The 27,514-nt window shown below is 37.3% G+C and overlaps 1 protein-coding gene across 5 annotated transcripts; it reads left to right on the forward strand.

Annotated features, from left to right (window-relative positions):
* On the forward strand, positions 14,432-22,864 carry LOC18776893 (transcription initiation factor TFIID subunit 4b). Of its 5 annotated transcripts, none has more exons than XM_020564013.1 (16): positions 14,432-14,734; positions 14,857-14,941; positions 15,040-15,145; positions 16,452-16,999; positions 17,077-17,172; positions 17,266-18,258; positions 19,753-19,871; positions 19,978-20,065; positions 20,187-20,322; positions 20,441-20,499; positions 20,579-20,635; positions 20,725-20,865; positions 21,017-21,082; positions 21,165-21,429; positions 22,124-22,299; positions 22,557-22,864. In XM_020564013.1, the coding sequence occupies exons 2-15, from the start codon at positions 14,900-14,902 to the stop codon at positions 22,294-22,296; spliced, it is 2,889 nt and encodes a 962-aa protein (XP_020419602.1). In that variant the 5' UTR covers positions 14,432-14,734; positions 14,857-14,899; the 3' UTR covers positions 22,297-22,299; positions 22,557-22,864. The 5 variants fall into 5 exon arrangements, with proteins under 5 accessions (XP_020419602.1, XP_020419603.1, XP_020419601.1 ...); XM_020564014.1 differs by having other exon boundaries at positions 22,379-22,862; XM_020564012.1 differs by having other exon boundaries at positions 22,124-22,862.

A 27,514-nucleotide genomic window follows, 5' to 3' on the forward strand; every position in this document is an offset into this window, starting at 1 on the left:
AAAACAGAATTTTATGAAAGCCAGCTCCAGAATTTTAGAGACTCCATCACCCTCAATTCATCAATCCTTCTATCCAATCCAGTCAGCCGCTACCGTAATTTTGGTGATTTGTTTGGATAATCAATATAGTCAACTCCATTTTTTCACTTGATGGTCAAAATCAGTTAATCATGGTCTGGCCACATAATTTTTTGTCAAATTGGGTAAATCATTATTCGATGATTAATAATTTATGACACTTTCTTTTAAGAGCCCAAAATCACTAATTACTATTTAGTAGTGAGTTTTTAATTTATCGGAACAGGCTATTCGTTTAAATTTTATGAACGACAATTATTGAAGAATATGAATTGAAATAAAATTCAAACAATAATGTAAGGTCATGAAATTTGTATACCGAATTATGTAGTGCTAGACATTTTTATTACCCAATAAATTTGGTAAATGAAGCAGCCCTCAAATTCACACCCTCATTTGAGAAAGCCTGTAAAGGTAAGAAATTTTTTTGCTATCATAATTTTATAAGAGAGTACTACTATAGTCACTAAATTTGTTTACTAAGGTGACAATGTCTCATTTATATTTATTCAATTTTGGCATTAGGTTAACGGGGTTTAGCTTAGTGAAAAAGGACCTTGACTTACAGACCAGTAGTCTCAAGTTCGAATCCCATAACACATTGAAACTTTAACCCAAAAAAAAAAAAAACTTTGGAATTAGTTTGAACTTCATTTTGTCCCAAAAAAAAAGAGAAAAAGATATTGAAATATATTTTGACTCATCATTTGGTAGAACATTTGGTAACTTTAAGATTATTTGTTACAAGAACTCCATCTTAACTCTCTTAAATTGATAAATACTTCTTACTTTACTTCAATTGTCATGTCCATGAAGCTAGAAATGAGGTGGTTTTGGTAAATACAACAAATTGTTATACAATCAGAATTTTGATGCTTGAGTTATTATTATTATTATTATTTTGAGTACAAGTGATTGAGGAACTGGGATTTACATAAATATTCATTGGGTGTGTGGGGTATCGAATTTCTACCTACATGAACAAAGGTGAAAGAGCTCAACCAACTGAGCTATACCCCATCGACAAATGCTTGGTTTAAGTGAGCTAGGTCAAGCATTAAACTGTTTGTAGACTACTGTTTTGAAAGGTAGGTGGATGATTTATCCTATCCTCTCAGCTATTCGGCGACAATGTAGCAGCCTTAATTCTTGTTCTTGGCACTGGGTCCCCCGAGGGGCAAACCGAGCAGCAGATGCTGCAGCTCAGCGAGCTAGGAGGAGGATGTGCAATGAAGTTTGGGCTTCTAGCCCCCATCCTCTCTGGTTTTTGTGTTGCAAGCTGACGGACTTCCTTGCCCCCCGCGGTGCTAGTGCGTCTGTGTTGGAGGCGGACGAGCTCCCCTTTTGGAGGCGTCATAGTTACTGGTTTCTAGCCTTTGTTTTTCTAGCTGTTGTGCGCTTTGAGCAAAATATCCCGAACATTCCACATTCCATTAATCTTCTTGCAATCCACATCGACGAGGTGCTTGACCCAATAGATGACGAAGGAGCAGTTCCTACTTTGAGTCTTCTTAGCAGACGAGACCTCAGTTGAAGAAGACTTGATCACAACAGAAAGGAGTCTTTGCTTCTTTCTCAGCGGAGACACATCTCTTGACTGCGAAGTTTCAGTTTCATTTTTGGAGGACTTAATGTCAGCCTTCCTCTTTGAGGGGGGTTCATTCGAGCACTCCTCCAGTTCAGCCTACAGATCATCCGAGTCTGGAGCATTCTGCTTTCATCTCTCAACATCTTGGGCAAGGGGCAAACTACCAACTTTCTCTTGATACTTGCTCAATAACGAGCACCATTCGCGAAACCTCGCAAGGATGTTCAAAGCCCGCCCAAACCTTAACCATGTCCGGTCCATGGTCCAGTTTCTTGCATATATCATTCTCTGCAAGCAAAAGACAGAAGGCAGTTAATCACACATCAAAGTATTCATACAAAAAAGGAAGCATATTAACAGAAGTATGACATACCATCGCAGTAAGTGACGGAAACAAGTGGACCATCGCCAACCTCGCCTTCCCATCCTCCACTGACTTCCAAAACATCAGCATGCCATACATAATTTCCTTGGCTAAAACAGTCAAATAGCTTTGGCCACCCGGCTCTCCCTGTGATAGAAAATTTTGTACTCTTTCTTAGCTATTGTTTCTCAAAGATTCAATTGAACTAACTTAGGCATTGGAGGGTCTTTGGCCTACACCCTCTTGGTGTGTTCTTTTACTCCTATTTATTTTGCAGAAACAGAGGAAGAGAGAGAAGCAAATTCAAAAGGTGAAGGTTCTACATGCGAATATTCTCTCGCGAGTTCACAGGACGAGTTGTACTAGCCCAGGCAAATGCCCTATGCCACATCATTCTAAACGGGCCAGGCCCATGTCATGACAAGAAAGAAAAGGGAGGAAGTTGCAGCAGCAGCTGTCGACAGCCACAGCCACTGCCAGGTCTGAGCCCATTGGTCCTCTCCACAAATGAAAGGAAAAAAAAAAGAATGGAAGAAGGTCGCGGTAGTCGCCACGTCGCCACCGCTGCCAATCATGACAATAACCGATCAAGCCCACCCAACCAGTCCTCGCAGCGAAGAAGAAAAAAAAAACATGTTCGACTTACCTTGGTGTGCACGACAACTCCTCTCTTCAACAATAGTACAATTCTCCAAGATCTCTCTCAAGCCATAAAGTAGAGAAAACAAGTTTGCAATTTGAAAAAGAGTGAAGAGAAGCCTTGTATTTATAAAGGTTGGGCATTCTAGGTCAAGGAGGAATCACAATCCTTTTCCCATTAGGAGCCAAACTCCAAGAAGAAGTCAAAAGCCAACTCCAACTAGGAGCCCAATTTACAAAAGAAATCAAACTTAAAAAGAAAGCCCAAACGCAGTTGGTAAGCCTTAAGAGTATTTCTCATCTCCTCCCTGCCTCACAAGCACCATGAAGAAGCTGGGAGGCATTTGTGGGAGAAAATGTTCTGGCTTCCAATCACAAGGCATTACGTGGACAAGAAGAGAATATATCCTAGGTCAATTAATTGAACCCATTTATTTGGCCAATTAATTTATACTAAAAATAAGGATATTATCTTTATTTAGGAATATAATTACCAATTAAAAGATAATATCACCAATTTATGATATTATCTTATTTTGGGGATATTATCATCAATTAGTGATTTGATCCCAATCAAATCCCTAATTGATTCAATCTCTACATTTTATGGAAAGAATATCTTCCTTCAAAATAGGAAGATATTCTTTGAAAAAACTCTAGATGGCTAGAGCCCTATAAATACATGGCCACATTCAACACACAAGGGAATTTGAAACTCAATTGCAAAACCTTGCAAAACCTAGCAAAACCCTCTAAACCTCTCTCATTCTCCTAGTTGCGGGCCTCACCACTCTCCTCTCTCCCACAAGACCAAGTGCCACCACACACGGCTTCGGCCACCCGGCTCTCTCCGTGAGAGAAAACTTTGTACCCTTTCTTAGCTATTGTTTCTCAAAGTTCCAATCGAACTAACTTAGACATTGGAGAGCCTTTGGCCAATACCTCCCCGGGTGTGGTATTTTACTCATATTTGTTTCGTATGAACCGAGGAAGAGAGAGAATGAAGCTCAAAAGGTGAGGATCTATAAGAGGATATTCTCCAGTGAGAAATTTGCACAAACAACACATATATGGCTTTTTCTACGTTCAGCAGTGAGGAAACCGCTCCCTTCTTTGGCTTTCCCGATGCGGCTCTTGTCTTCCCTATAATAGCTCCAATTTCTCAAATTCTTTCAATTTTAATTTTGTTTTATTTAACAAAATTGATCTTTTGATTCAAATGATTGTGATTGCATAGACATGGGTGTGTTGTATGGCACAACAAAGAGTGAGAGGAGGATAGACACGGAGAGAGATCGAAGGTAGAGGTCTGGGTGTTTTTAGGATTTAGGGAAGCCAAAGAATCAACACAGAAGCAGAGCTTGCTGTGAACAAAACAACAAAGTAAGAAGACAAATACAGGTACAATACCAAATAATAATAAAAAGGACTTTATCACTCAAGATTACATGAAATCGTATGTAACTTGTTGTGATAAGTGTTATTGTTCAGCATAATTTTTGTCAATAATTGAAATCATATGTAATTTATAAAGAAGTAAAGGTTACATTAAAAAATTAAAATTAAAAAAAAGGTAGATGATTTAACCAAGAGTCCTAATCGGTCTTCCCACAATTTCTTACATACCAAAACCTATCAATGTGCATTATGTCTGCATTAATTGTTTCTCTTTGAACTTTTATCAAATACTTCATCTGCAACTGCAATCTCTCCTCAACCATCGACAAACCAGCCAATACCGTCCAAACCCATGATAGTGAATTTTTCATCAGCAACCTCAAAGATCTTAACTTCAAAAATGATTTCAATATTAGGATTTAGCATGTGTAGCAGCAACTGATAACAAAGTTAGCAGTAGCAACGTTTATGGGGACTTGGGTCTGGGCCATTTCAAGCTTCAGAAGAAGCTCGGTTGTAGGATATAGGGAGCGTGTACTTGGCTGAGTTAAGAAGGCTTGGTTGCCTTTTCACTATGAAGGTAATGGATAGAGGCATGTTGGCTAAGTGGAAGAAGCTGATAAGAGTTCAGAATTCAAAGGTTATGAAAAGTGGAGCACGTTCAAAGTTTTGAGGGTTAACATAAGGTTTGTTAGGGCTTGGTATTTATAATTACCACTTTAAATTCCAACAAAATTGGACAACTCATTACTTCCTTCAAAATCAATAACTTTTTTAATACACCTAAACTTTGTTTGACTTCTAAAAAGTCATGATTGAATACATATAGATTTCGATGTAGTTTTTTTTAAAAATCAATAGAAATCTGAATTGAATACAACCAAACTTTTACAAACTCTTTTAAAATCTAAATTGAATACCCCTAGACTTTTAAACTCTTTTAAAATCTTAATTGAATACATCCTCTTTAGGTTGGTAAAATCAATATCGTCAAGTAAAGCCGATACATGTTTGGGAGGGTCTCTCAAGGTTGTTAGTGAAACTTTGTTGAGAATGAGAGGGTCTTTTTGGATCAATGTGTTTAAGGACACTACACACCCACTATGTACTGCCTCATATATTATTCTTATAGTATCTTTACTTTCCTTAATAATCTTCATTCTCCCTATCATAGCATAGGCCTAATCGGCCCGACCCACTTTTAGGTTGTGAGTCCAGTCCATGTTGTAATTCAAAAATCCGAACCGTCTATCTTCTAGACATTCATTCAAAGATCATATTAGCAACAACAACAAAAAAATCAATTGAATTTCACATCATTAGAATTTACAGTTTTCCTGAAGTTGGGCTAATCCATGGGATTTGTATGAATACCCTGGACTAATCCATGGGAGGTTGGGCTAATCCATAAGATTTTCGTCTATATTGCCTTCTAAGCTGGTGCAAATTTTCTTTCTCTCATTGCTAAAGTTGGTTATTTAGGTATGTGTTTCTAGTTAAGGATTTGTTTAAGAACAAAAGATCACTCAGTTATACTTTGAAAGAGGTTGAACCATTATAGGTATACTTTGAAAGAGGTTGAAGAAGACCTCAAAGAGATTACTGATGTTTACATCCAGGAGTCGTTGGACATGGAAGCAGTTGTGAAGCTGATGAATGAGGGCAAGTGGCCAACATGCACCAACGTGGTCTACGAGATTAATTTACTTCAAGGTGAAGAGCTGAAGAAAGTTAAGAACATGGGCAGGAGTGCGAGCCTCAATGTGAATGAAGTAACAAATTGGTTTGAGGTGAGCGTTACAACCATCTAGTAAATGAGTTTTTTGTTGTTGTTGAAATACACTTAGCGCCATCTTGGGGTCTCTGTTTCTGAGAGGGACTTGACCATCTAGTAAATGAGTTCTAAAGTTCTATTTTTGATTTTGGTAGCAAGAACTAGAAAAGGGTAAAGGGGCAAAGCCAGGATATCAGGTGAAAAAAGGTGGATATGAGCTGACTAAGAGCTATGGAAGAAGTGGAAGGGGAGAGAGAAGACTATTGGTATGTAGTATGCATTGGTGATATAAGTTCCCAAATGCAAGTCTTTATATATAATTTCTTATCAGGCAACGGCCTCTTTCAGTTTGTTTGTTCCAATGAATTATAGATTTCATCTATCATTTCTCATTTATCCTCTCTCCTCTTTCCTCTCTATGTTGGGCATTGGCTTGGGCATGAAGGAGTTTCCTACTTGGGTTTCACCTCCACCACGAGCAAAAATCTTCTTGGATTCTTTTATTTATGTATGCTATGTCCAATTTCAACAAAAACATTTCCTTTCCTTTTTCCTTTTTCTTTATAAAGTTTACAATTGATTCAATTCGACTACCTAAGTAAGAAGAGTAAATAATAAATTGACATTAATTTCCTAAGCAGTAATGGTTGATAAGTTGGGTAGTTGGTGTTGGAAAGACTAAGGTGAGAATTGTCTTGTGAAACACACATGGACTGGTTTTGTTAGCTTTACAGCTTGTTCATATCTTGTATTATTATGATACATAGGATTGCTACAACTCTTGTTTAATATGTTTTAAACCTTTATGAGTTACTACCAGAGTTTGATTATGATTTCTACTTTTGCACATGAGTTTGTGTTCCATTAGGATTGAGTGTGAAGCCCTTCTTACAAGAATGGCCAATGGCTAGCGAATGATAAAATGACGAGACCTAGAATAGTTTGCTAGATCTTAAAGGAATTAATATTACAGTAACATGGCATTGCCAAACTAGAAACAAATTATCAGTTTAAACTAAGACAACTTGATCAACTTTCACTAACTAGTAAGTAACTACTCAATCAATCATCCATATAGGAAATAATTAAATTAAGACAAGTAAACAAGAAGGAGGAGGATGAGCAACATCAACAACACATCATCATCATCATCATCAGGAGATTTTTGGGTGGCCGCGAACTATCGATATAGATATGCTCATTCGTCATTCATGTCCACCTACCCCATTGCATTTTGAATCAATGCATATGGGCTTTGGATTACTACTGATCGATCGGCCCGTAGGGTCTTGGGTTGGACGACTCTCAACGGGCCACAGCCCAGCCCGACCCATTAGACCTAATTGCCTCGTGTTAGTCAACCTAAAGATATGGATAGTGTCATGTCGAGCCTTATTTAAGCGGGTCGTGCTTGTGCCTTGCTCGGGCTGACCTAGTTCGTTTAACACCTCTAGCCTGAGGCTAGATGGGCCAAAGCCCAACTTGGCCCAATGGTTAGGCCCACTCAGCCCAGCTCGTTCTAAAGTTAGGATAGAAGTGCCACATTTTCATGAGATTTATTTTTAGGTATAATATTTGTTTAAATTTATTGGCTATTGGTCTAGGTTTAGTAAAAGAGTTTGACTCTTTATTCATCTCTTTATTCCCTGTAGTTTAGACTGTCACTTGTACTAAATGAAAAAAAAAAAGAGTCATCACCAATGGGGTGTTAGTTGAATTGCCCCAGGCTTTTGGTGTGCTCCCAAGTGGTTTTGGGTTCAAGCTCCGATGGTACTCGTGGCCGTATATGTGAGTCCCCACTCCCCTTCTTAACTTTGACAAACAAAATAAAAGGAGAGTCATCTAAGCCCCTATGATGCCTATGTACTTATCTCATCAATTTGAGATACGTATTTTTTAAATAAACAAAAAATCTAGAATTCAGGGCAGGTTCGGAAGATAGCCCCACAACGGGACGAGTGCAGTAATTTTTTGAAAATTCCTAGGGAGATAGGGGCGTGGAAGGGGACACGGATTGTAATGCCATATGGTACCTAGTCTCGAACTAGCCCATTACTGTCCCAAAGCCAGTATTGGCGCGCATGCGTGCCAAGAGTCTAGTATGGAGAAAGTGTGAGTTGGCTTGGGGCACTACAAGGAAAAACCTCTTTTGGTCGCAAAAACTATAAATTGGCGACGAACTGCTTCTAGGTGGTCGCCAAAAGATACGTAATATTTAGGAATTCATTAGGACTTGGCGAACAAACATATAATTGGTCGCCAAATTCTGAAAACATGCGCGCGAAACTCAAAACTTGTTGGCGATGAAAATATTGTGTGGCTAAGTTTTCATGTGTCGTCGCTAAATTAAAAGTCGCGCGTAAAAAGTTTCGTGGGATCGGCGGCCAATGTTTTCTTTCGTCGCAAACCAGTTTGTGCTAAGGATTAAGCCAAAAAGACGACGTCGTTTATGTATGTTAGCTTATGGGCGACCGAATTATTTTGGGGCTAAGCTAGAGAGTATAAATAAAAAAAATAAAATATAAGATCCCAACTCGTTATTTCCTCTCAGACCCCTTCTCCATCTTGCAAGCCCTTCTGCTGCTCCAACATCGCCACCGATGTCTGCAAGCCTAGGGTCAGAAATGGACAGTTTTCCCTTTCTCCCTTCCACTTTTCTCTCGCACGCCCAAGGTCAGAAATCGACGGCTTCATCTCCGAAGTCTTCCTCACTGCATGGTTCAACGGCAAGGTTCTAGGGAGTTCTCCTTGTTTGGCTTACCTTCTCATCTTGTTAATTTTCTTTTGAGCACTGATTATCAGCTGTAGATTCCGTTTGGTTGCTGAGAAAACAACCAAGGAAAATTCGAACTGAATACTTAGGAATTTGAATCGGAACTGATTTTCAGTGCTTGATTTTTCCTTTTTGATATATGAATAAAATTAATTTTCCTTTTTCATGATTGTTCCCAATCTAGATTTTTGATTGCTTGAGTTATTTCCTACTCTCCAGATATCATCTACCCTTCAATTATCTAGATTTTTTATTTTGATTCTTTCAAAATAAAATCTGAGTTTTTTTTTGGTCTTAATAACAAGGTCATTGCAACCCCTCAACCATTGAACTGGCAAAGTCCTCCTCTCACAATTTCCTTCATATGCTACCTTTCTGTTAGGTATGATGACTATTTGCTCTGTATGATTTGAGTTTTATTTTGGAAATATTTATTTGGCCATATATGATTTATAAACTATTTTCTTCTCTGTTTTGTATGTGTGTGTGTGTGTGTGTGTGTGTGTGCGCATATATTTATATATGCAGTTTGTGTATTCCTTTGTAATGTGTTCAGTATGCGGGTTAGGTTATGGTTCTTGTATTTGATATGAGTGCCTTGTTGTCCATTTGATGTGGACTCTGTGTCAAATTTGAGATTATTCACTTGCACACTTACCCGGTAGTTATTTCATTTGCTATGTTTAATGCTTTCAGTCTGATTCATTGTTTTCCAAGTCTTGGAAATCCTTTCAAATCTCTTCCAGCCTCTTCTTTTTCTTTTTTAACAAACCATTTCGGCTTCATGTGATGATCACTAGTTGCTTGGATTTTATGAAGGGTAATTCCATTAGCTTCTAGGATAAAGTTTTGTTGATGTGAAATGGTTTTATCATCAATTAGGGCATGTATAATTAAGAATTGTAAAGAATAATCATTTGTTATTAATTAATACACAAGAGGCATAAGTTAAGCCTAATTTTATTCACTGTACTTAATCTGACTCTATAAAATGGATGTGTTGTTGATTACAATATTTCTTTGAATCAACAGGGAAAAATAATGTTTTGTTTTATGATGATTAGTGAAACTTAGAGGGCGAAGGCATATACTATTTTGAGTTTGAAGACTAATTTGAACTCAAGCCCTCCAAAAATATAGTGTCTAGCTGATTCTGTTTTCTTTTTTGCAGTAGGGTGTTTGAAATATTTGCTTAAGAGGTATGGATAGCTAAAAATCTTGCTTTTGCCTTCTTTTTTTTTTTCTGACTTGTGTCATGGGTTTACATAAATATAATATTGAAAGCCTTGTTTTATCATCTTCAAGTTACTATATGTTTTCCTTAATATGTTTTAAGGTTTACATATGTCCCCTGAAAGTATTTCTCAATTTTCTTTTTTGGGAAAATGTAGAAGGGTAAAAATCCTACATACATTAGCAACTGGAACAACATGCATATGCAGAAGAATAAGGGCATTTCGTTCAATGAGGCTGCTTAAATTAAAGAGGTAAGGGGCAGTTCCTGTTTTCACAAAATGGTTGCTGGCCATGTCTTGTTATGCATAGACCTAGCCGTATTGCATAACCTAGTTCAAACTAGCACCATTGTTGAGCCATTAAATGTAGTCTATTTTTTAGAGCCAAAATCTCTCTCTTTTCTTCTCTTTCCTATTTTACATCTCAAAACTGCTTTAAAGAGCCCAAACCAAAAAACCCAATTTCTATCTAATGAAACCGTAAAAGAATAATTGCTATAATATTGCTCGTTGCTTATGTTTGCTTCTAGTCCATAAATGTAATGAATCAAGTCTAATGAAATTAAGTTTAATCCTATGATTGTGTCACTGTTTTTTTTAAACCTTGCTTCTTGTACTGAACTATGAAATTTTTTTTATAATTTTTTTTTTTCCAGATTAGTGCTGAAGCCTGTTTTGGATTTTATTTTTGACATGCTTCCTTAACTTCGAATGCCATGAAATTTTAATGTGATGAAGTTTTATATGTCTAGTTATGATTTGAAAAGTCCGCACTATTTTACCTCAAAATGAGTTTTTAGTGAATTTCCCAAGTTGAAGTGTTCCTACCCAAATTGTATAACAAAATATATATTTGTTCATCAATGAGTTACTGAAAACTACTTCATACCCTTTTTGGGTTTGTGGTTCTCTTTATCTTATAATGTGTTTAGAACAATGTAGGAGTCAAATTTTACTGAGGTAATATACTGTTTTTGCATGTCAGATTATTTGAGGAGGTGGAAGGATTTGGTTTGTGGTTTTGGACAGAGGACCATAAAGAGGTAAGAACCTCTTCTTCTCATTACACTTAGTTCCATTTGTTTTCTTATTAACAACAATAGTGGTTGTTAATGTCATTGTAGTGTTGTTTGTTTAAAGTTATTAAAATGGCATACATGTTTTGTATTGTGTTGAGAAGTTATGCAACCCATGTTGGTTAATGAGTGGATTATACTTTGGATTTTATGATTTATTTTTTCTAATGGTTTTGTGCTATGCATGATATTAGTCTTTACATTTATTAATTTGTGGTATTTGTTATTATCACAAAAGTATGCTTTAGACAGTTAATATTGAGAGGTATGAAAAATGAATTCAAATTTTATTAAGTTTGTTCAAATACCATTCTTGAACATTCTTAAATATTGATGACCAGTAATCATTTTTCTTATGTAGATCCACTCTTTTTAATGGCTTATTTAGTTAAGATTGTGAATTTCAGCTTTTGGGCAAGATTTCTTGTAATTGTGTTGTCGAAAATTGTTTGTCTTTGGTCTCTTAAGTATATTTTTATATTCAAATTTTCTTGGTTTTGGCTTCTTCTTGATCATTGGAATTTCCTTATTTTGTTTCTTTTGTAAAGGAAGATGATTGATGAGTTTGAGAAGATCAAGCAACAATTGGTATCGTTTGGGAATTCCACGATATTAGATCACAGTCCCTATCCCACAGGTGTTAAAGATCATGACTACCAAACTCAGAATTACAAAAGGCATAGTATACATGCATATTTTTTTTAGTCGAAACCCAATCTTAGAGTGGGGAAATAATTATTGTAGAACTTGGGTTTACCAAGGGCAAGAATATATGGAACTTGGCCTCCAGTCTTTGAATGGAGAGTTCTTCACTCGTTTATGTACACTAATTTTGGATATGTTATGTGTACTTGAATAACTAGTATGCTCGTGTACTTTTGAATGAGAGAAACTTTTATTCATGTCATTTTCTGTTGATCTATTATCTAAATTTATTGTTTTTTAAAATTACAATATGTTAATGAACAAAAGGTTAATATTATCACAAAAAGAACATAAATAAAATATACATATTTTAGCGACCACCTAAGTAAGCTTTAGCGACCAACTAAGGAAGCTTTAGCGACCAACTAAGTAAGCTTTAGCGACCAAATTCGGTAAACTATTGGCGACAAACAAATCTATTTGGTTGCCCAATCTTTCCTCAATTCGCGGCAAATTTTGGTATTTTTGCGGGAACCAATCTTTATAGGCGACCAACTGATTACTGTAAGGCGACGAAACTAATTGGTTGTGTAGAGGTTTTGGCGACGAAAATTAGTTTTCGTCGCCTTTTGTCAACTTTTACTTTTAGCCACGAGCCTTAGGCGACCAAGCTAGCGACGAAATTATTTCGTTGCTAAAGGGTTTTGGCGATGAAATGTCAGCTTTTTGTGACCAAAGGTGGTGGTCGCCAAAAGGGTTTTTTCTTGTAGCCAAAACTGTTTTTCCTTGTAGCCAAAACTTTGGGTCTTCTCATTAGACGAGCTCTTAGCTCTTAGGCCATCTCCAACCCATGAGGCCAAACCCAAAATATCCAAAATTATAGTCCAAAATCTTTCCCAACCCAAGAAAAAGGGCCAAAATTTGGGAAACCCAAGCTTGGGACCAAATAGCAATCCAGCTATTGCCTGAACCCAAAAATAATTCGGTGGAGCCCACCTGCTGCTGACGCAGTCCATGTGCAAGGAATCTGACGTGGGCCCCACTTGCTGCTGTGCTACTGCTTTATGGCAACTGTGTCGCGCCACTTGTCCAACTCTGGTGATGTTGCCGTTGGAATCCAACGACAACAATTCAAACTTCGTTTGTTATTTTATTTTTATATATTCTAATAAACTTAAATCAACGATCTAGATTAAATATAAGCTATTTTAACGGTAAAAAAATAAATAAATCCAATGATCAAAATAATATTTTAAATTAATCTAGATCAGATCCAACCCCAAAACTCACTCTAAACTCAATAAATACCCACCCATTTCTCAAATAATATATCAAAATTATTTTATCTATTTCTCAATTTATTTTTCCTTTGTCAATCTCATCAATTTCATTTTATTCTTGTTGAAGATATCCACAAAATCTCAAAGAGGTGTGAATTGAAGGCCCCACGAAGATGAGGCATTGTGCAAAGGGTGGGTTTCTGTCAGTGAAGATGGGGCCATTGGCACCAATCAAGCAAGCGGAACATTTTGGAATCGTGTATATTAAAAGTTTCTGGAAAATGATCTGGGCATTAGTGAACTCAAGCGACAAACATACCAAGCCATTGCTTATGGGTTCAAGACTATCAACCAACAATGTTCTCTTTGGAAGGCATGCTTGACTAAGGCCAATATGAACCCACAAAGTGGCTCAAATCTACATGATGTGGTAAGTAACCATTCTTATTAAAGCTTTAAATTTATATTTGTAATTTTATTCAACTCCAAACTTAAATTTATTTTTTCATGCGAAGGACGTGTATGCGAAAACGATATTTCTTAATGATAATAAGCCTCCAAATGGGCCTTTCAAGTTGTATCATGCTTGAAAAATCTTAAAAAATTGCCCAAAGTGGAACGATATAAATAAGCCTCCCACACAATGTTCTTCTGGAGCTAGTGCAAGTATGGTGAATTTGGATAACGACGTAGACGATATCACCATGCCTAGTCCAAGGCTTGAAGGGCGAGATAAACAAAAGGCTGCAAAAAAAAAAGAAAAAAAAAAGAAAAAAGAAAAAGGTAAGATGGCTAACCCTTCTCAACAAACAAGGAATAAGTACTTGTAATCATTGGTTGAGCAAGGTATTGCTTTCGAGGAGGATAGGAGACGAAAGCTAAACATATTAGACAAGTTTGTCCAAGTTCAAGCTTATGCTTATGCGTATAAGAACCAACAAGATAAAGAAGCCTAAGAACAAAAAATAATGTCCATGGACGTGTCCAAATTTACTCCAAGAAAGAAGAAGTATTATGGGGATAAACAAGATGAAATTATGCAAGAACATGCACATGGTCACACAATCTACTGTTAATCCTGAAGATAACTCAGGGGATTCTTATACAAGCCCCCACGATGGTGGTTATTAGTTTATTCATATTGGGTTTCATGTATGGTGAATTTGAAGTATTGTGTATTTTTTTTAGAATTATGTTGTGTGTTGTCTTTTGGAATAAAATTCTATTTGTGAAATTTCAAATTTTTTAGGTCAAATTGTTCAAAAAATTAAATTACGAAGTTATTTAAAAATATTACATGAAGAAAAGTTATCCATGAAAAAAAAAAATTAGAGTTAAACCATTCTTAAATAATTTAATAAAGTTGTGGACTTAAAATTAGAGTCCAGAAAGTTAGGAGAAAAAAAAAATTTGAGTCCGGTAAAATCCAAATAGTTATTTTTTTGAGGAGAAAAATTTGGGTTGGAGAAGGCTCAATAGCTTACCTCGACGGGAATCAACCCAGCCCATAGCCCATAGCCTGTCTCATATGCCAAGCCCAGCTCGTCAGGCGCAACCTTAAATGCCCACCCGTGTGTGTAACTGTTAAAAGGCATTCCCCTTCCCTCCTCGTCGTTTTTTTCTCCTCCTCCTCCTGTGCTCCTACTCAGTTAAATATAGAATTAGAATCAGCTTTTTCTTCTTTTCTGAGTTCTTCTTCCTTGGTTGATTAGTTCTTCTTCGTCTCCCTTATTCTGTTCAGTTCTTTACCCGTGAGCTGTGAACCGAGTTTTGCAGCGCTCCCCCTACTGTTCTTCTTCCCGTCCTCCTCAATTCTTCTTCTTTTTCGACACTTAAATTGCTCGATGTGCTATATGTATCAGCATTTGGTCAATTGTTGAAGCGGTATATTTACTCTAATTTTAATTCAATTACTCAATTAATTATCTTTCTTTGTTGATCTTATTAGGTGCTAACTGGTTATTTTTTTATAAAATTTTTTGTTGCTTTTATTGTTTGATATATAGATTGCCCTTCTAGACTTGCTTGTGGTGGTGTATATATCTCATCATGGACCCATCCATTATGAAGAAGCTCCTTGAAGACGATGAGGTTCTCTCTGTCGCTGCCAATCTGTAGCTTTGAATTTAAATATGTAGCTTTGAATTTAAAATCCTGAAAATTTTCTTTTGTTTAAAATTTGTGTAAAGGATGAAACCATGCATTCGGGGGCCGATGTGGAGGCCTTCCAGGCCGCTCTGAACAGGGACATAGAAGGAGATGTGTCTGTTTCGCAGCCGTCTGATTCAGACTCCGGTATCCCTCTTAACCTTCTTTGCAGTTTACCCTTTGAACACTTTGTTAAAATTTATTAATTCTGAGAATTAGTTAGCTTTGGTGTTTGTTTTAATTTCGGACAGCATGATTGGTTTGGATGGAACAGCTTAAATTTGTCATTTTGATGCTTGATGTGATTCTTATATCTCTTGGAACGAACATGTGAGGCGTTTTTTGGGTCCTGTTGACCTTATATATTTTTATCTTAACAGTGTTGAGCATGTGTTTTTCAGTATGATTTAGAAAGAATAGTAATTGTTCCCATTACTTTTTTTTACAAAAATCCCATTGCCATGCTGGAATTAAGTTGGTCGTGAGGCTTTTGCTTATTGTTAAATGGTGTGCTTAAAATGATCCAATCAAAAGGTGAACGAATGAAGATGTAGATTTGCTTTGGATTGTCCAGGATAGCTCTTTTCAATGAAACTTCAAATAAAAAGAAAACCTTTTAACGAAACCTTGTCATAATGAGAATTAAACTAATCAGTTGATATAATTTGTTCTTTAGTGGCTCCTGAATATCCAAGACCCCTCTAAGTTAAGCTATTTTGAGTGAAAAATAGTGCCTTTTGAATGCGTCTTTCTTCCGCACAAAAAAGGTAATGTAGTGAGGAAAAATAACAATCACAAGAAACATTTGACGATGTATTAAGATAACACCACATAGCGTGTCAAATGTTAGTTTGTATTACATCATTATAAACTAAAATAAATTTATTTTGAATAGCAGGGTTTGTCATTGTTCGTTGTATCTGTCTTAAATCATACAAGGCTCATATACATGCACTTCAATTTTCTCTTATTTTTTTGGGTAAAAATGTAGATAATTAACTAACAAGCATAATTTGATGCATTATTCAAACCATGTTTTTCTCATAATTTCTGTTCTTTTTCTTTTGATGTTTCATCGTATTGATATTCTGTGTTTTAGAACTTTCAATATTTCCGTTGACACTAATATTAATGTACCTTGGTCATTAGTTTGTCTCTATTTTGTTCATCCTATTCCAGTTCTACTTACTACACCATCATCACTTTTTCTTTTTGTTGGGCATTTTCTGATCCTAGAATATCAGAAGTGATTTGAAATGAATTTTTCATTGAATTGTTCTCTGTCGTAAGATCTATTGTTCATTTCAACCATAACAAGAAACTTCCCAAGAATGTATGAAAATTTTGATTAACTGTTACACCCATAATCTCTTGTTAACTGTCTTGGGGTTTTGCTTATGTTCATACCCAGAACTCATTGTTTATACGTAACATGTGAAACTGAATAGTGCAGCAGTTTTGTCTCAAGGAAGCAATAACACTTCTAGTCAGTCATTACCGCAGTTCCATACTGCTACTCAGGATGAAAACACAGCTTGTCAAACGCAACATGACAAAAAAATTGCGCAACAGCGAGAAATGCATTCATATGAAATGGAGCTAAAGCAATATGGGTCCGGTGCTGAGAATATACAACAAAAAAAGGATGCCTCACATGAATTTAATCAATTTCCTTTGCCCCAGAAGCAACCCCAAGGTGATCTTCAACAAGGGCAGGCAGAGCAGAAACCCCTCCATAAACCTGAAACAGCTGGAATACCGATTTCTGGGAAAATTCCAATCTCAAAACATGAGCAGGACGTAACACCTACTCCAGAAAGCGAATCTCAGTACTTAAAGCTTCAGAAGATGAGTAGTCAACAGGCAATGATCCCGGAGCAGCCAAGCAACCCGATGAATCGCAGTAAACAAGTACCATTTGGCCTGTTACTCCCTGTCTTATTGCCCCAGCTTGATAAAGACAGAGCCATGCAACTTACTACTCTATTTGGTAAACTGAAGGTGGGTCCTACACACATAATCATTGTGTTGTGTGTTTTGTTAATTTTTATGATTTCTAACTATTTCAACTATTCTAGAACAATGAAATATCAAAGGATGCTTTTGTCCGGCACATTCGAAGTGTTGTTGGGGACCAGATGCTCAAATTGGCAGTAATGAAAGTACAATCACAGGTAAGTATATAATGAATTTAATATTATTTTAATAGATTAATAATGTACTTATGTCTGAACTAAGCTAAAAACCAGCATATAAAAACCTTGCAGCCTGTTCCTAAACACCAGTTACCACCTCAGTCTTCAGTGCAGCAACAACCTCCTAGGATGCCATCTATTAGTGTAGGTTCTACACCGTTCACTGATCCTCGCTCATTTGCACTTCATCAGAGAGGCGCCAACCCTCCCACAGACCCATCACACATTCCCTCTTCAGCAGTTCAAGTGCAGTCTGATTCAAGCCATTCAGTCATCGAAAACAGTGCTAAAAAACTGCGGGAGGCAGAACGTCCGTCAGACTCTCATGGAATGCAAGTCAGTCAAATGCCTTCTTCTAGTGCGGTAGCTGGCAATCAAGAAAGGGAGCGCTCCTCAGGCCCTCCACAAATCCTTAATAAGCAGCAGCAGCAACAACAGTTGCACTATCCACAATCATCCTTTGCCATGTATGGAAGTACTGGTGGTAATTATCACCCGTATTCAGGGACAAGTATCAATACCTCTACATTGCCTCTCAAGCAGCAACCTCATGATTCACAACTGAGGCAAATTCCACAACATCAAGGCATGGGTTCAACTCAGTCAGGTGGGGAACCACAGGGTGTGAACATCACTAATGTGTCAAAATTGGAGAGGCAAAATTCTCTGAATGACCCTAGTAGACTGCAGGGTGGATCTGTTTCTCACTTTACAAATAATTCAAATTTACAACAGAATTCAGTTCCTCGGCAGTCCTCAAATAAGGAGCAGAATCCCGGTCCTGTGTCATCAATGTCTTATGTAAAACAGGAACCAATTGATCAGACTGCTGAGCAGCAGCAGAAGCCCCCATTATCTAATCAACAAGGACTGCCTTCTGCTTCTGCTGCTCAACTTGAGCAGGGGAGTGCTTTACCTGGAATTTCAACAGATGAGTCTATAGAGAAGCAATCTTCAAGAATGGGATTTGCAACATCTGGCATGGTGACTTCATCTTCTACAGGCACAGTGCCCCCAAATTCTGTTTCTCCTTCCATAATGACGCAAGTTGATACTAATGTCTCGGTACTTCCATTCTTTTCATTTATGCTTCTTTGCTACATATGCATTTGTTAGGTTGTGATGCAGACTTCCTTGCTTTTATTGATGTGTTTTTGTGTAAAGTAGTACTCTATTGAGAATGTGAACTTATGTCTTAGCAGGAATTTTCTTTCAAAATTTGTTTTGGATAAAGACCTGTGCATTCATATCTTAGTTTTAGTTTGTGAATTGAAGTGCGAAAATTTAGTTTTTAAATATAAGAAAATATAGAGGCCAATGGTTCAAGGGAATTTTGATCCATATATAAACTGAAATTAGTCACATATATGTTGTAAATTAGGAAAACAAAGACATTAGTTTATACAGGGAAAGATTACTTCCAGCATATACATGCGTAGAATTATTATATGTTAAGGATCTCCTTATTGTTAGAACAGTGTACACATCCTTCATAGGGCTACCAAACAATGTATTTCAATGATCAGAACTGTGCACAAAATTTTTGTCTAAATCCGAAGTTGTTTAGTCATCTAAAACGTGCCAAAAAAAAAAAAAACGAAGTTCGCTAAATAAAACTGAAATGAAAATGTGGATAATAAAATGGCTAAACAATTTCCGGTTTAGCTGATTTTTTGCATGGATAAACAAGAGGCCTTCTTGTAAGGAAAATAGGGGTATCCTTACTATAGAAAGCCTATATGTATATATATAGATGTTATTCTCGAAAAGAAAATTATAGGGGCACCCTTGTAGAGCCTAGTATGCATTGCAGTTTAATGATCCGAACCGTCAGTTTTTAGGTATGACCTCTAAGATCATCTCTAAAAAAATCACCCAAATTGGTGAATATTTTAACCATTTGATTAAATCATAGTAATTTCAGTGTGTTTTCCGAAATACCATGTTATTTTTATTTCTTGACAATTAGATCCTTTAATGATTTATTCTTTATCAAATTTTTTGTCAATGGTGATTTATGAATGAAGACTTGAAAAATAAACAGTTCAGATAATTGAGATACAATTCAGAGTGGGTTCCACAAGCTCTTGTATATATGTAGATGATCTCCGTGGTTTTACATTTCCATTACCCAAACCTTTCGCTTTAGTATATACATAGTCATATAAGGAAGTTTTGGCAAGGCATTGTACGTATGTTTCATAATCCTGTAGCATATACTGAGAAATTTTTAAAAAAATTGGGGGCCATAGCCATCCATGGTCATCAAGTGGCTCTACCACTGTCGATATGGTATGGCATATAACAGGTATTGCAGGTGTAGTTATATATGTAAATTCATAACAATATGCTTTTTTTCCGCATTGTATTGTTTTATTGTGCCACTCAGGTCTCAACGTTCAACCGTAATATTAAAAAATGTCTTGGATGGAGTAATTTCATAGTTTACTTGTGCTGCATGCAAATATTTGTTTTAAAAGATCATGTGTTTTACTTGATATGAATATCTTTTCACTTTATTAAGGACTAATGTATTTTCTGCTTCTCTGTTTATGCCAGTTAGGCCATCGAATACCCTCTGGAACTGCTGGGATTAGTAATAGAGCACCTCCAAAAAAGCCTTCTATTGGCCAAAAGAAGCCTCTTGAAGTACCTGGTTCCTCACCACCGCCATCAAGGTAAAATAGATTTACATTGATGTTATCGCTTTCTGTGCATGATTTCAATTGCTTCTTACAAACTTTCTGTTAAATCCTTACACATTGTGTTCTGGACCTCTTTCAGTAAGAAGCAAAAATTATCCGGGAACTTTTTGGATCAAAGCATTGAACAACTGAATGATGTCACTGCTGTTAGTGGAGTTAATCTTAGGGTATGGTATTTTGTTATTTTCAAATCATCCTGCGTGGAGGATTAGCTAATTCAGTGAACCATTGACAATCATTCAGTAAACATGCTTATAATCCTTTGAATTTAAAAAAAAAAAAAAATAGGAAGAGGAAGAGCAGCTGTTTTCTGGACCCAAGGAGGATAGTCGAGCTTCAGAAGCATCCCGAAAGTTTGTGCAAGAAGAAGAAGAAAGGCTGATTTTGCAGAAGGCTCCCTTGCAGAAAAAATTAGCCGAAATTAGTTAATACTCTATGCTTATCTCTTTATCATTGAAATGTTAAAATTCCGTATTTGTTCCTGTCATGAAAGGAAATAACAAACAGAGCTTGATATTTGGAATTTATGCTTGTTGGTTTAGCAGTGGTCAAATGTGGTTTGAAAAGTATAAGCAATGACGTGGAGCGGTGTTTGTCACTGGTGAGGTGCTAGCTTCTAGTTCTTTTTCTGTTGTGATAAACTTGCATGTTATCTTATTCCAAGGTAAATGAATCTTCAGTGTGTGGAGGAAAGAATGAGGGGACTAATAAATAATTTGATCAGACTGTCAAAGCAGGTATATTTCTATTTTTTTTTTTTCTTTCTGCTGAACAATATTTCTCTTATTATATATTTCCTGACTTTGAGTGAATCTCCTTATGCTAGCGGGTTGATGCTGAGAAACCAAGACACCACACTATTACTACCTCTGATGTTCGGCAACAAGTTATGAATCTCAACCAGAACGCTAGGGAAGAATTTGAAAAAAAGCAGGCTGAGGCAGAAAAGCTTCGAAGGCTTAATGAAGTGAGCATCTTTAAGCATTCTATATTGTCATTTCTACAATGTACACATGGTTTAAACTACTAGTGTGCTAAACACATGCATGCATATAGTATTTTTGTACGAGTGTATGCGCATTTTATTAGTTCGAAGTATATAATATGACTGCATACAGCCTGAGGTTAACAATGGAGTTGATGGTGATAAAGACAAAGATGATGGTCGCTCCAAATCATTTAAGGTATGAATTCTGCTCAGCAATATATTTTTGCCTCTGGAATGAATAGAGAGATTATTCTTCTGTAACTTTCGGCTTGATGTAGCCAAACAAAGAGGAAGATGACAAAATGAGGACGACAGCAGCAAATGTTGCTGCCCGAGCTGCTGTTGGAGGGGATGACATGTTGTCAAAATGGCAACTTATGGCTGAGCAAGCCCGGCAAAAGCGTGAAGGTGGGGTTGATGTGGCATCTGGGTCCCAACCAGGTAAAGATGTAAACCGCAAGCCTACATCAACAGCTGGAAGAATTATGAAGGACAATCAGGAAGCAGAGAAAAGGGGAGGTGGAACTCCAGTTGCTGCAGCTGGTTAGTGTCATTAAGCTTGAATGTTTGTCAGATCATGATTTTGAAGATTTTAGTAGCCATAGTCATTACCTTTAGATATAAATTTTGTAGCTTCCTAGAGCTAATTCTTGAAGTTGTATTAGCAAGGGGATTTCCAGCACCTTGGATCTGCACAAGTAACATAATACAACTTCTAATTTCATTTAAGTGGCTGAGTAGGCATGTATTGAGTTACATTTAAAATGTTATCCCCAAATATTCGAATAATCAAAATCCAAAAGCACATCAAGTTCTATGTCCGTTAAAATTTGAACCATGTGGAGGTTGGGGAGCTTTCTTCGCTACTCTTTGTTCTTGAAACTTTTTTCCTTTCATTCAGGTAGACCCGTTAGAACATTATGGAAACTTGAGTGCTCCCGGAGTTTTCTTGTAGCTTTAGGCTTCTTCTGCATTCTCATTGCTAATTACATGTTTTTACGTTTCTTTCTTCTTTTCCTGTTTTGGAATTCTAGGCATGTATGAGCAGTATAATCATGTTATTCAAATTCACAATCATATTATGTATAACAATCATATGTTTACTTGCAACCAGTCTCATCTAACAGCTGTAGTGTATAAGTGTACTGTCTTAATTTTATAGTTATTTTGTGTAGTGCATTTCTGGAGTAATCATCCTCTGTGCAGGCTTTGTTAATTGCAGTTTTTTTTCAAGCAGGGACTTTTAGAAAATGTGGAAGGAACCAAGTTATCACACCTCAAACAAGGGTGGCTCGGAGTATATCTGTCAAGGATGTGATTGCTGTCCTGGAGAGGGAACCTCAGATGTCGAGGTCTACTATGATATATCGCTTGTTTGAAAGAATCCAATCAGACACCACTGGTGAATAATCTGTAAGAGTTTGTTCATTGGTTGTAAATTATGTGGTTTTTGGTTAGTTTGCTGAACCATAAGCTTTTATTATTGGTATAGGCAGGTTCACCATTCCAAGTGCAAAGCTGGTCCATGTTGGTTCTACAGTTTCTGTCATGTACCATTTTATGATATTCATTTTTGTAATAAAAACATTGCATCTTACCCTGACTAGCAATATTCTTTAGGTCATGCTAATATCTGAAGCATCTGATGGCATTATTAATTGTTATTGAAGGTGGAAGGGAGTTGAGGGAGGAGGAAATAAGTTCTTTTTACATCATGCATTAGAACTTTCACCCTCATTACAATACAAGGGAGCATGAAATTGTAGAATTTGCAAATTTCAGCACAGGTAAGAATCCAGAAGCGCTATGTTATAATCACAGGCCATATATTGTGCAGAGAAATCCTATTTGTTCATTGTGCGAGTTGCATACGGGAAATCCTATTAGTTTAAAAGTTACCAAATGTTTCCTTTTGCTTGAAATACGTTTAGCTGGGAAATATTTCTTCTCTAATTTAAATGGTAGTTTTTCTATCCGATATTGGACCAATTGTCCTTCACCTGTGACTGAGTATATGCCCAAACTTCTTTTTTTTTTGGGTCAGAAGCTCAAACTTACTCTATTGGGTTAACAGATTGGCCAATAATTGTTGTTCGAGATTAATGGCTCCAAGCCTCTTGAAGCCTTTCATTATAATTTCTCAGATTTCCACTTTACCTCCTTGTGAAGGACGTTGTATATTTCGACCCAAAAAAAAAGGGGACATTATATATGCTTTGAAAAAAAAAAAAAAAAAAAAAATTAATGAAGGTCAATTCAAGAGTCATGCTTGAGCCTATTCAAATTCAAGAGTCACGCTGAACCATTACAATGAGGTGCACCTTTCTCGAATGTAACCTTAAATGAGGGAATGAATGAATTGTGTGAAAAATTATGTCCCAATGTAACCTTAAATGAGGGAATGAACGAAATGTGTGAAAAATTATGTCCCTATGGTTAGAACTTAAATATATTTGTTTACCCCAAGTCTACTAGCCTCAGGAGTAGGCAAGAGATTGTATGAGATTGCAAGCATGTCGCTATTAGCAGTGTAAAACCCTAATAGACTTTGAATGAAAATAAAGTAACTTGAGCCTCAAGAAACTGACTTTAAACAAAATGACTGTGAATTGAATGTGGAATTGGTTCAATATAGGTTTTTTTTCCTATGCATTCAAGACAAATGAGGACTTCAATATTTCTCTAATACAAAAGAAACGGAAAAAAACAACATAAATTAAGTAAACAAAAGTGGGTCAGATCAATAGATATGATCAGAACGGATCACCATCACCGTGGATCATCGCTTTGAAGACTTGGGGAGAATTTGGTGGCAGTCATAATTTGCAATGTGATTGAGGACAACAACTTCAATTGATGCAAATAAATTGGAAATCAATATCAGTGTCGGAACTGGCTGAGTAAATATCCAGAAAACTTGTTTTCCTTTGAAAAGGATTTAGGTTTTATCGAGTTGGTTGTTGAAAAGTTGTGTTTCTAACCAATTCTGTCTACAAGTCCACCGGGGGGTAGGAGTCAACTTCGATAGACCTCTTATCAACCAATTCGCTGGAATCGGTGGATGGAATAATCTTGGTGGGAAAGCAAACTTGAATAATCCACTACTAGGAAACCAAGCGATCAATCGAGGGGCAATCAAACAGATGATCCAAGATATGGTGCCTCATGCTAGGAGGATTGGTAGACCAGTTTACCAGAGGCCTTATCCGGAGCATATTGATCAAGAGGAGTTTCCATGAGGATTCGAAGTTCCGGACTTTGCATTATTTTCAGGAGACGAACTTTAGTCGACCGTGGAGTATATTGGTCGATTCACAGCTCAATGTGCTGAAATCGGACATCGTGAGGCCTTAAAATTAAGGTTATTCCCAAGTACCATCACGGGGGCTGCTTTTTCATGTTATGTCAAACTTCCTCAGAACTCCGTTCCAAATTGACAGACCATAGAGCAAATCTTCAACGAACAATTTTATCAGCCAGAGCCAGAGGTTTCGATGGCTAACTTGGCCAAGATGCGTCAAGGATCAAATGAGTCAGTCCAAGAATACTTGGGGAAGTTCAGAGAAGCAAGGGCTAGATGTACGGTCAACATGCCTGAACATGAGTTCGCGAAGTTGGCGCAAGGTGAATTATTGCTCGATCTCCGGAAGAAGTTTGAAGATATTGGGTTTTGCGATATTTACGACTTCCTACATCAAGTGGATCGATATGAAGCTCTTCTAAAGGAGGAACAACAAAAGAACCGGCCGACATCTCAGCCAACCTTTTATAGAGATCTGCCAAAACCTTCCAAATCTAGAACCATAGCTGTCCATGTAGTGGATGTTAAAGATATGGACTCAGAGGAAAGAAATGAGGAAGTTTTACAAGAGGAAGAAGAAGAATCAGCTAGAATAAACTTGGCTGAAATCGTGGTTAGTGGACCACATGTATGCAAGGCTTTGTTCAAAGCCTCCGAGGATCAGAGGCCAATGACGGTCCAGATTTCTAAGTTTAGCGGAACCTCACAAAAGGGAGTTGGAACCAAGTCCTATACCTTTGACATTTCGAAAGCCAAACTAATCTTTGACCAAATTTTAAAAGAAAAGATGATAAAATTGCCTAATGGTCATGATATTCCGTCAGCTAATGAACTTAGAAATAAGACTTTTTGCAAATGACATAATGTATGGTCTCATGCGACTAACAGTTGCCTTGTTTTTTGAAATGTTGTGCAGGACTTCATTGATCGAAAAGTCTTGAAATTTCCAGAGAAAGCTATCATGGGCGTCGATCAAAATCCTTTTGCTAATGCTCAGGCCAACATGGTGAATGAAAACTTCCCAATACCATATCAGCCTCGACCAAAGTTGGACTTGGGTGGCTCTGGAAAAGCAATGGCTGAGAGAAGAGCAAGGGAGACCCAGGTGGATCTTACTAGATGTATCCGGAAATGACCAAGGCTCTAGATAAAAAGATTCCAATTAGGGGAGAACCTCTCAAGGCTATTGTGTTATGCAGCCGATGTCAATGTGAGGTCTCATTTGAGGTAGTTCCACCAAAGGCCAAGGAACCATCCAGAGAACTAACTAGGGAGTTGGCCAATGAGCAAGTCCAAACAATTATGCCCAAAAGTGCTGGGAAGAACATGATGAAAAGTTCGGCCAAGAATTAGGGCCCACATAGCCCAAGGGACATAACGGAGATAAGGCCAAACAAACGGCCATTACATGAGCATCAAGATAAGTACGAGAGGCCACAATATCAGCCTAAGAGAAGAAATCAACTGATGCCACTAAGGTATGAGGATGTTGATCCGCTGAACCCAAGCTGAAACCAAAATAGAAGCATTTTGGTTTCGGTGGGAAAAGAAAAAATCGAGAGGTGACTTATGTATCAAGACCTCGCCCAATAGATGGTAATGGCGTTCCAACGTTCAAGATGCCAAACACCAAGGCAAGTCAGTGGTATAGGAGTAGAGGTTCAAAGCTTCCTCTGATACCTTTAAGCAAAACTCAAACAAGAAGGGCTTAGAGGCAATATGCTGCCTCATGTAATGCTGAGTTTGAGTGGGCGAATGAGAGGCAAGCCCAACTTAACCGATTAGTCGAGCTTCGAGAAAAGCTTCGACTGGAAGACTTGGAGTTGGCCAAAGCCGATGCTGTGGCTTCATTGGAGGTAGTAGCGGCGGAAGAAAGAAAGATTCGTCGGCAATGAGCAAATGGTCAAGTTGTGATAACAACCTTAGATGAACCAATCTTGGAGTTGGAGCGTTTGAGGCAAACAATACCAAGGCCGAATCCAGTGGGCCAATGAAGGGGTTGGATGATGGGCCATCAAAAATTGAGAAATCTAGGAGGGTTCAATTGAAGGCCAAGCCTCTAGTTCTCAAAAGTCAAGTAGCGACTAAGGTGGTATCACCACCTGAGGTTGATGAGAAAAAAGAGAATGACCATGAAATAGTCAGGAATGTTAGGGGTAGCCTCCAGATGAAAGAAGACAAGCCAAAGGTAGAAGAGGACTAAGTTATGGTCGATGTTCAAACTAGGGGTGGGCGTGGTCCGGTTCGGTCCGGTTCTCACCTCAAACTAGAACCGGAATCGAAACCGGTACTATTTAACTAGTCCGGTTTAGGCAAAAAAAAATTCAAAAATCGCCGGTTCGATTCTAACCGGTTTTGGTCCAATTTTGACACTTTATTATTATTTTAATTTTTTAAAAAAAGAAATTATGTTTTTTAAAATTTAAATATATATATAATAAATAACTTATTTTTTTGGCTTAAAAATTAACAAATAATCCAATTCATACATTTAGATATTTTTTGAAGATGAACTTGGAAATATAGTAATTATAAAATGTAAAATATAGCATTAGATTTTAAAAATTTGTAAAAAAAAAAAAAAAAATGACCAATCCGGTGCGGTGTAAAACTGGAACCGGTTTAGTCCGGTTTGTTGACTTTTTTGGTCAATTGATTTTTTTTTTGATTTTTTTTCATCGGTTCGGTTCGGTGTTCCGGTTTTCCAGTTTTGATGCCCACCCCTAGTTCAAACACCCGAGGCGGAAGAAAAAGCTGAGGCAATGGCCAATGTTGAGGCTAAAGAAGCTTCAGAAAACCCAAAAGACACTTTGGCTAATGATGAAAAGCTTTATGGGGAAGATGAAGAGCATGGCGATAATGAGTATTTCGAAGAACTTACAGAAGAAGTTATGGAGCAACTAGATAATAAGTTGAAGGTGGGAAAAGCCAAGGTGAAGTTTGGGGACTTCGATGAAGTTGAGGCCATGGTCGTCACACTTTCGTTATTTTTCGAAGCTCCGCCAGGTCAACCAAACTCCATGGATGGGGACATGTTCGATGAAGTTGAATCCATGGTTCAGATGGGAGAACTAAAGGAAATCAAAGTGACTTGGGAAATCCCGAAGACAGAGGTAGCTCAGCCTCAAATCGTTGTGCCAGGTTTAGAGAAGAAAATACCGGAGAAGGTGTGCTATGAAATGCCCACCAAGAGGATGGCTTCCCATCTTAAACCTCTGTACGCGAGTGCTTATTTTGATGGAATTCTAGTGATCAAAGTTCTAGTTCACACAATGGCTAAGGTGAACATCCTCCTAGCCTCGGTGATGAAGAAATTGAAGAAGAGTT

Source organism: Prunus persica, chromosome G5, assembly GCF_000346465.2.
Source record: "Prunus persica cultivar Lovell chromosome G5, Prunus_persica_NCBIv2, whole genome shotgun sequence".
Classification (NCBI taxonomy): domain Eukaryota; kingdom Viridiplantae; phylum Streptophyta; class Magnoliopsida; order Rosales; family Rosaceae; genus Prunus; species Prunus persica.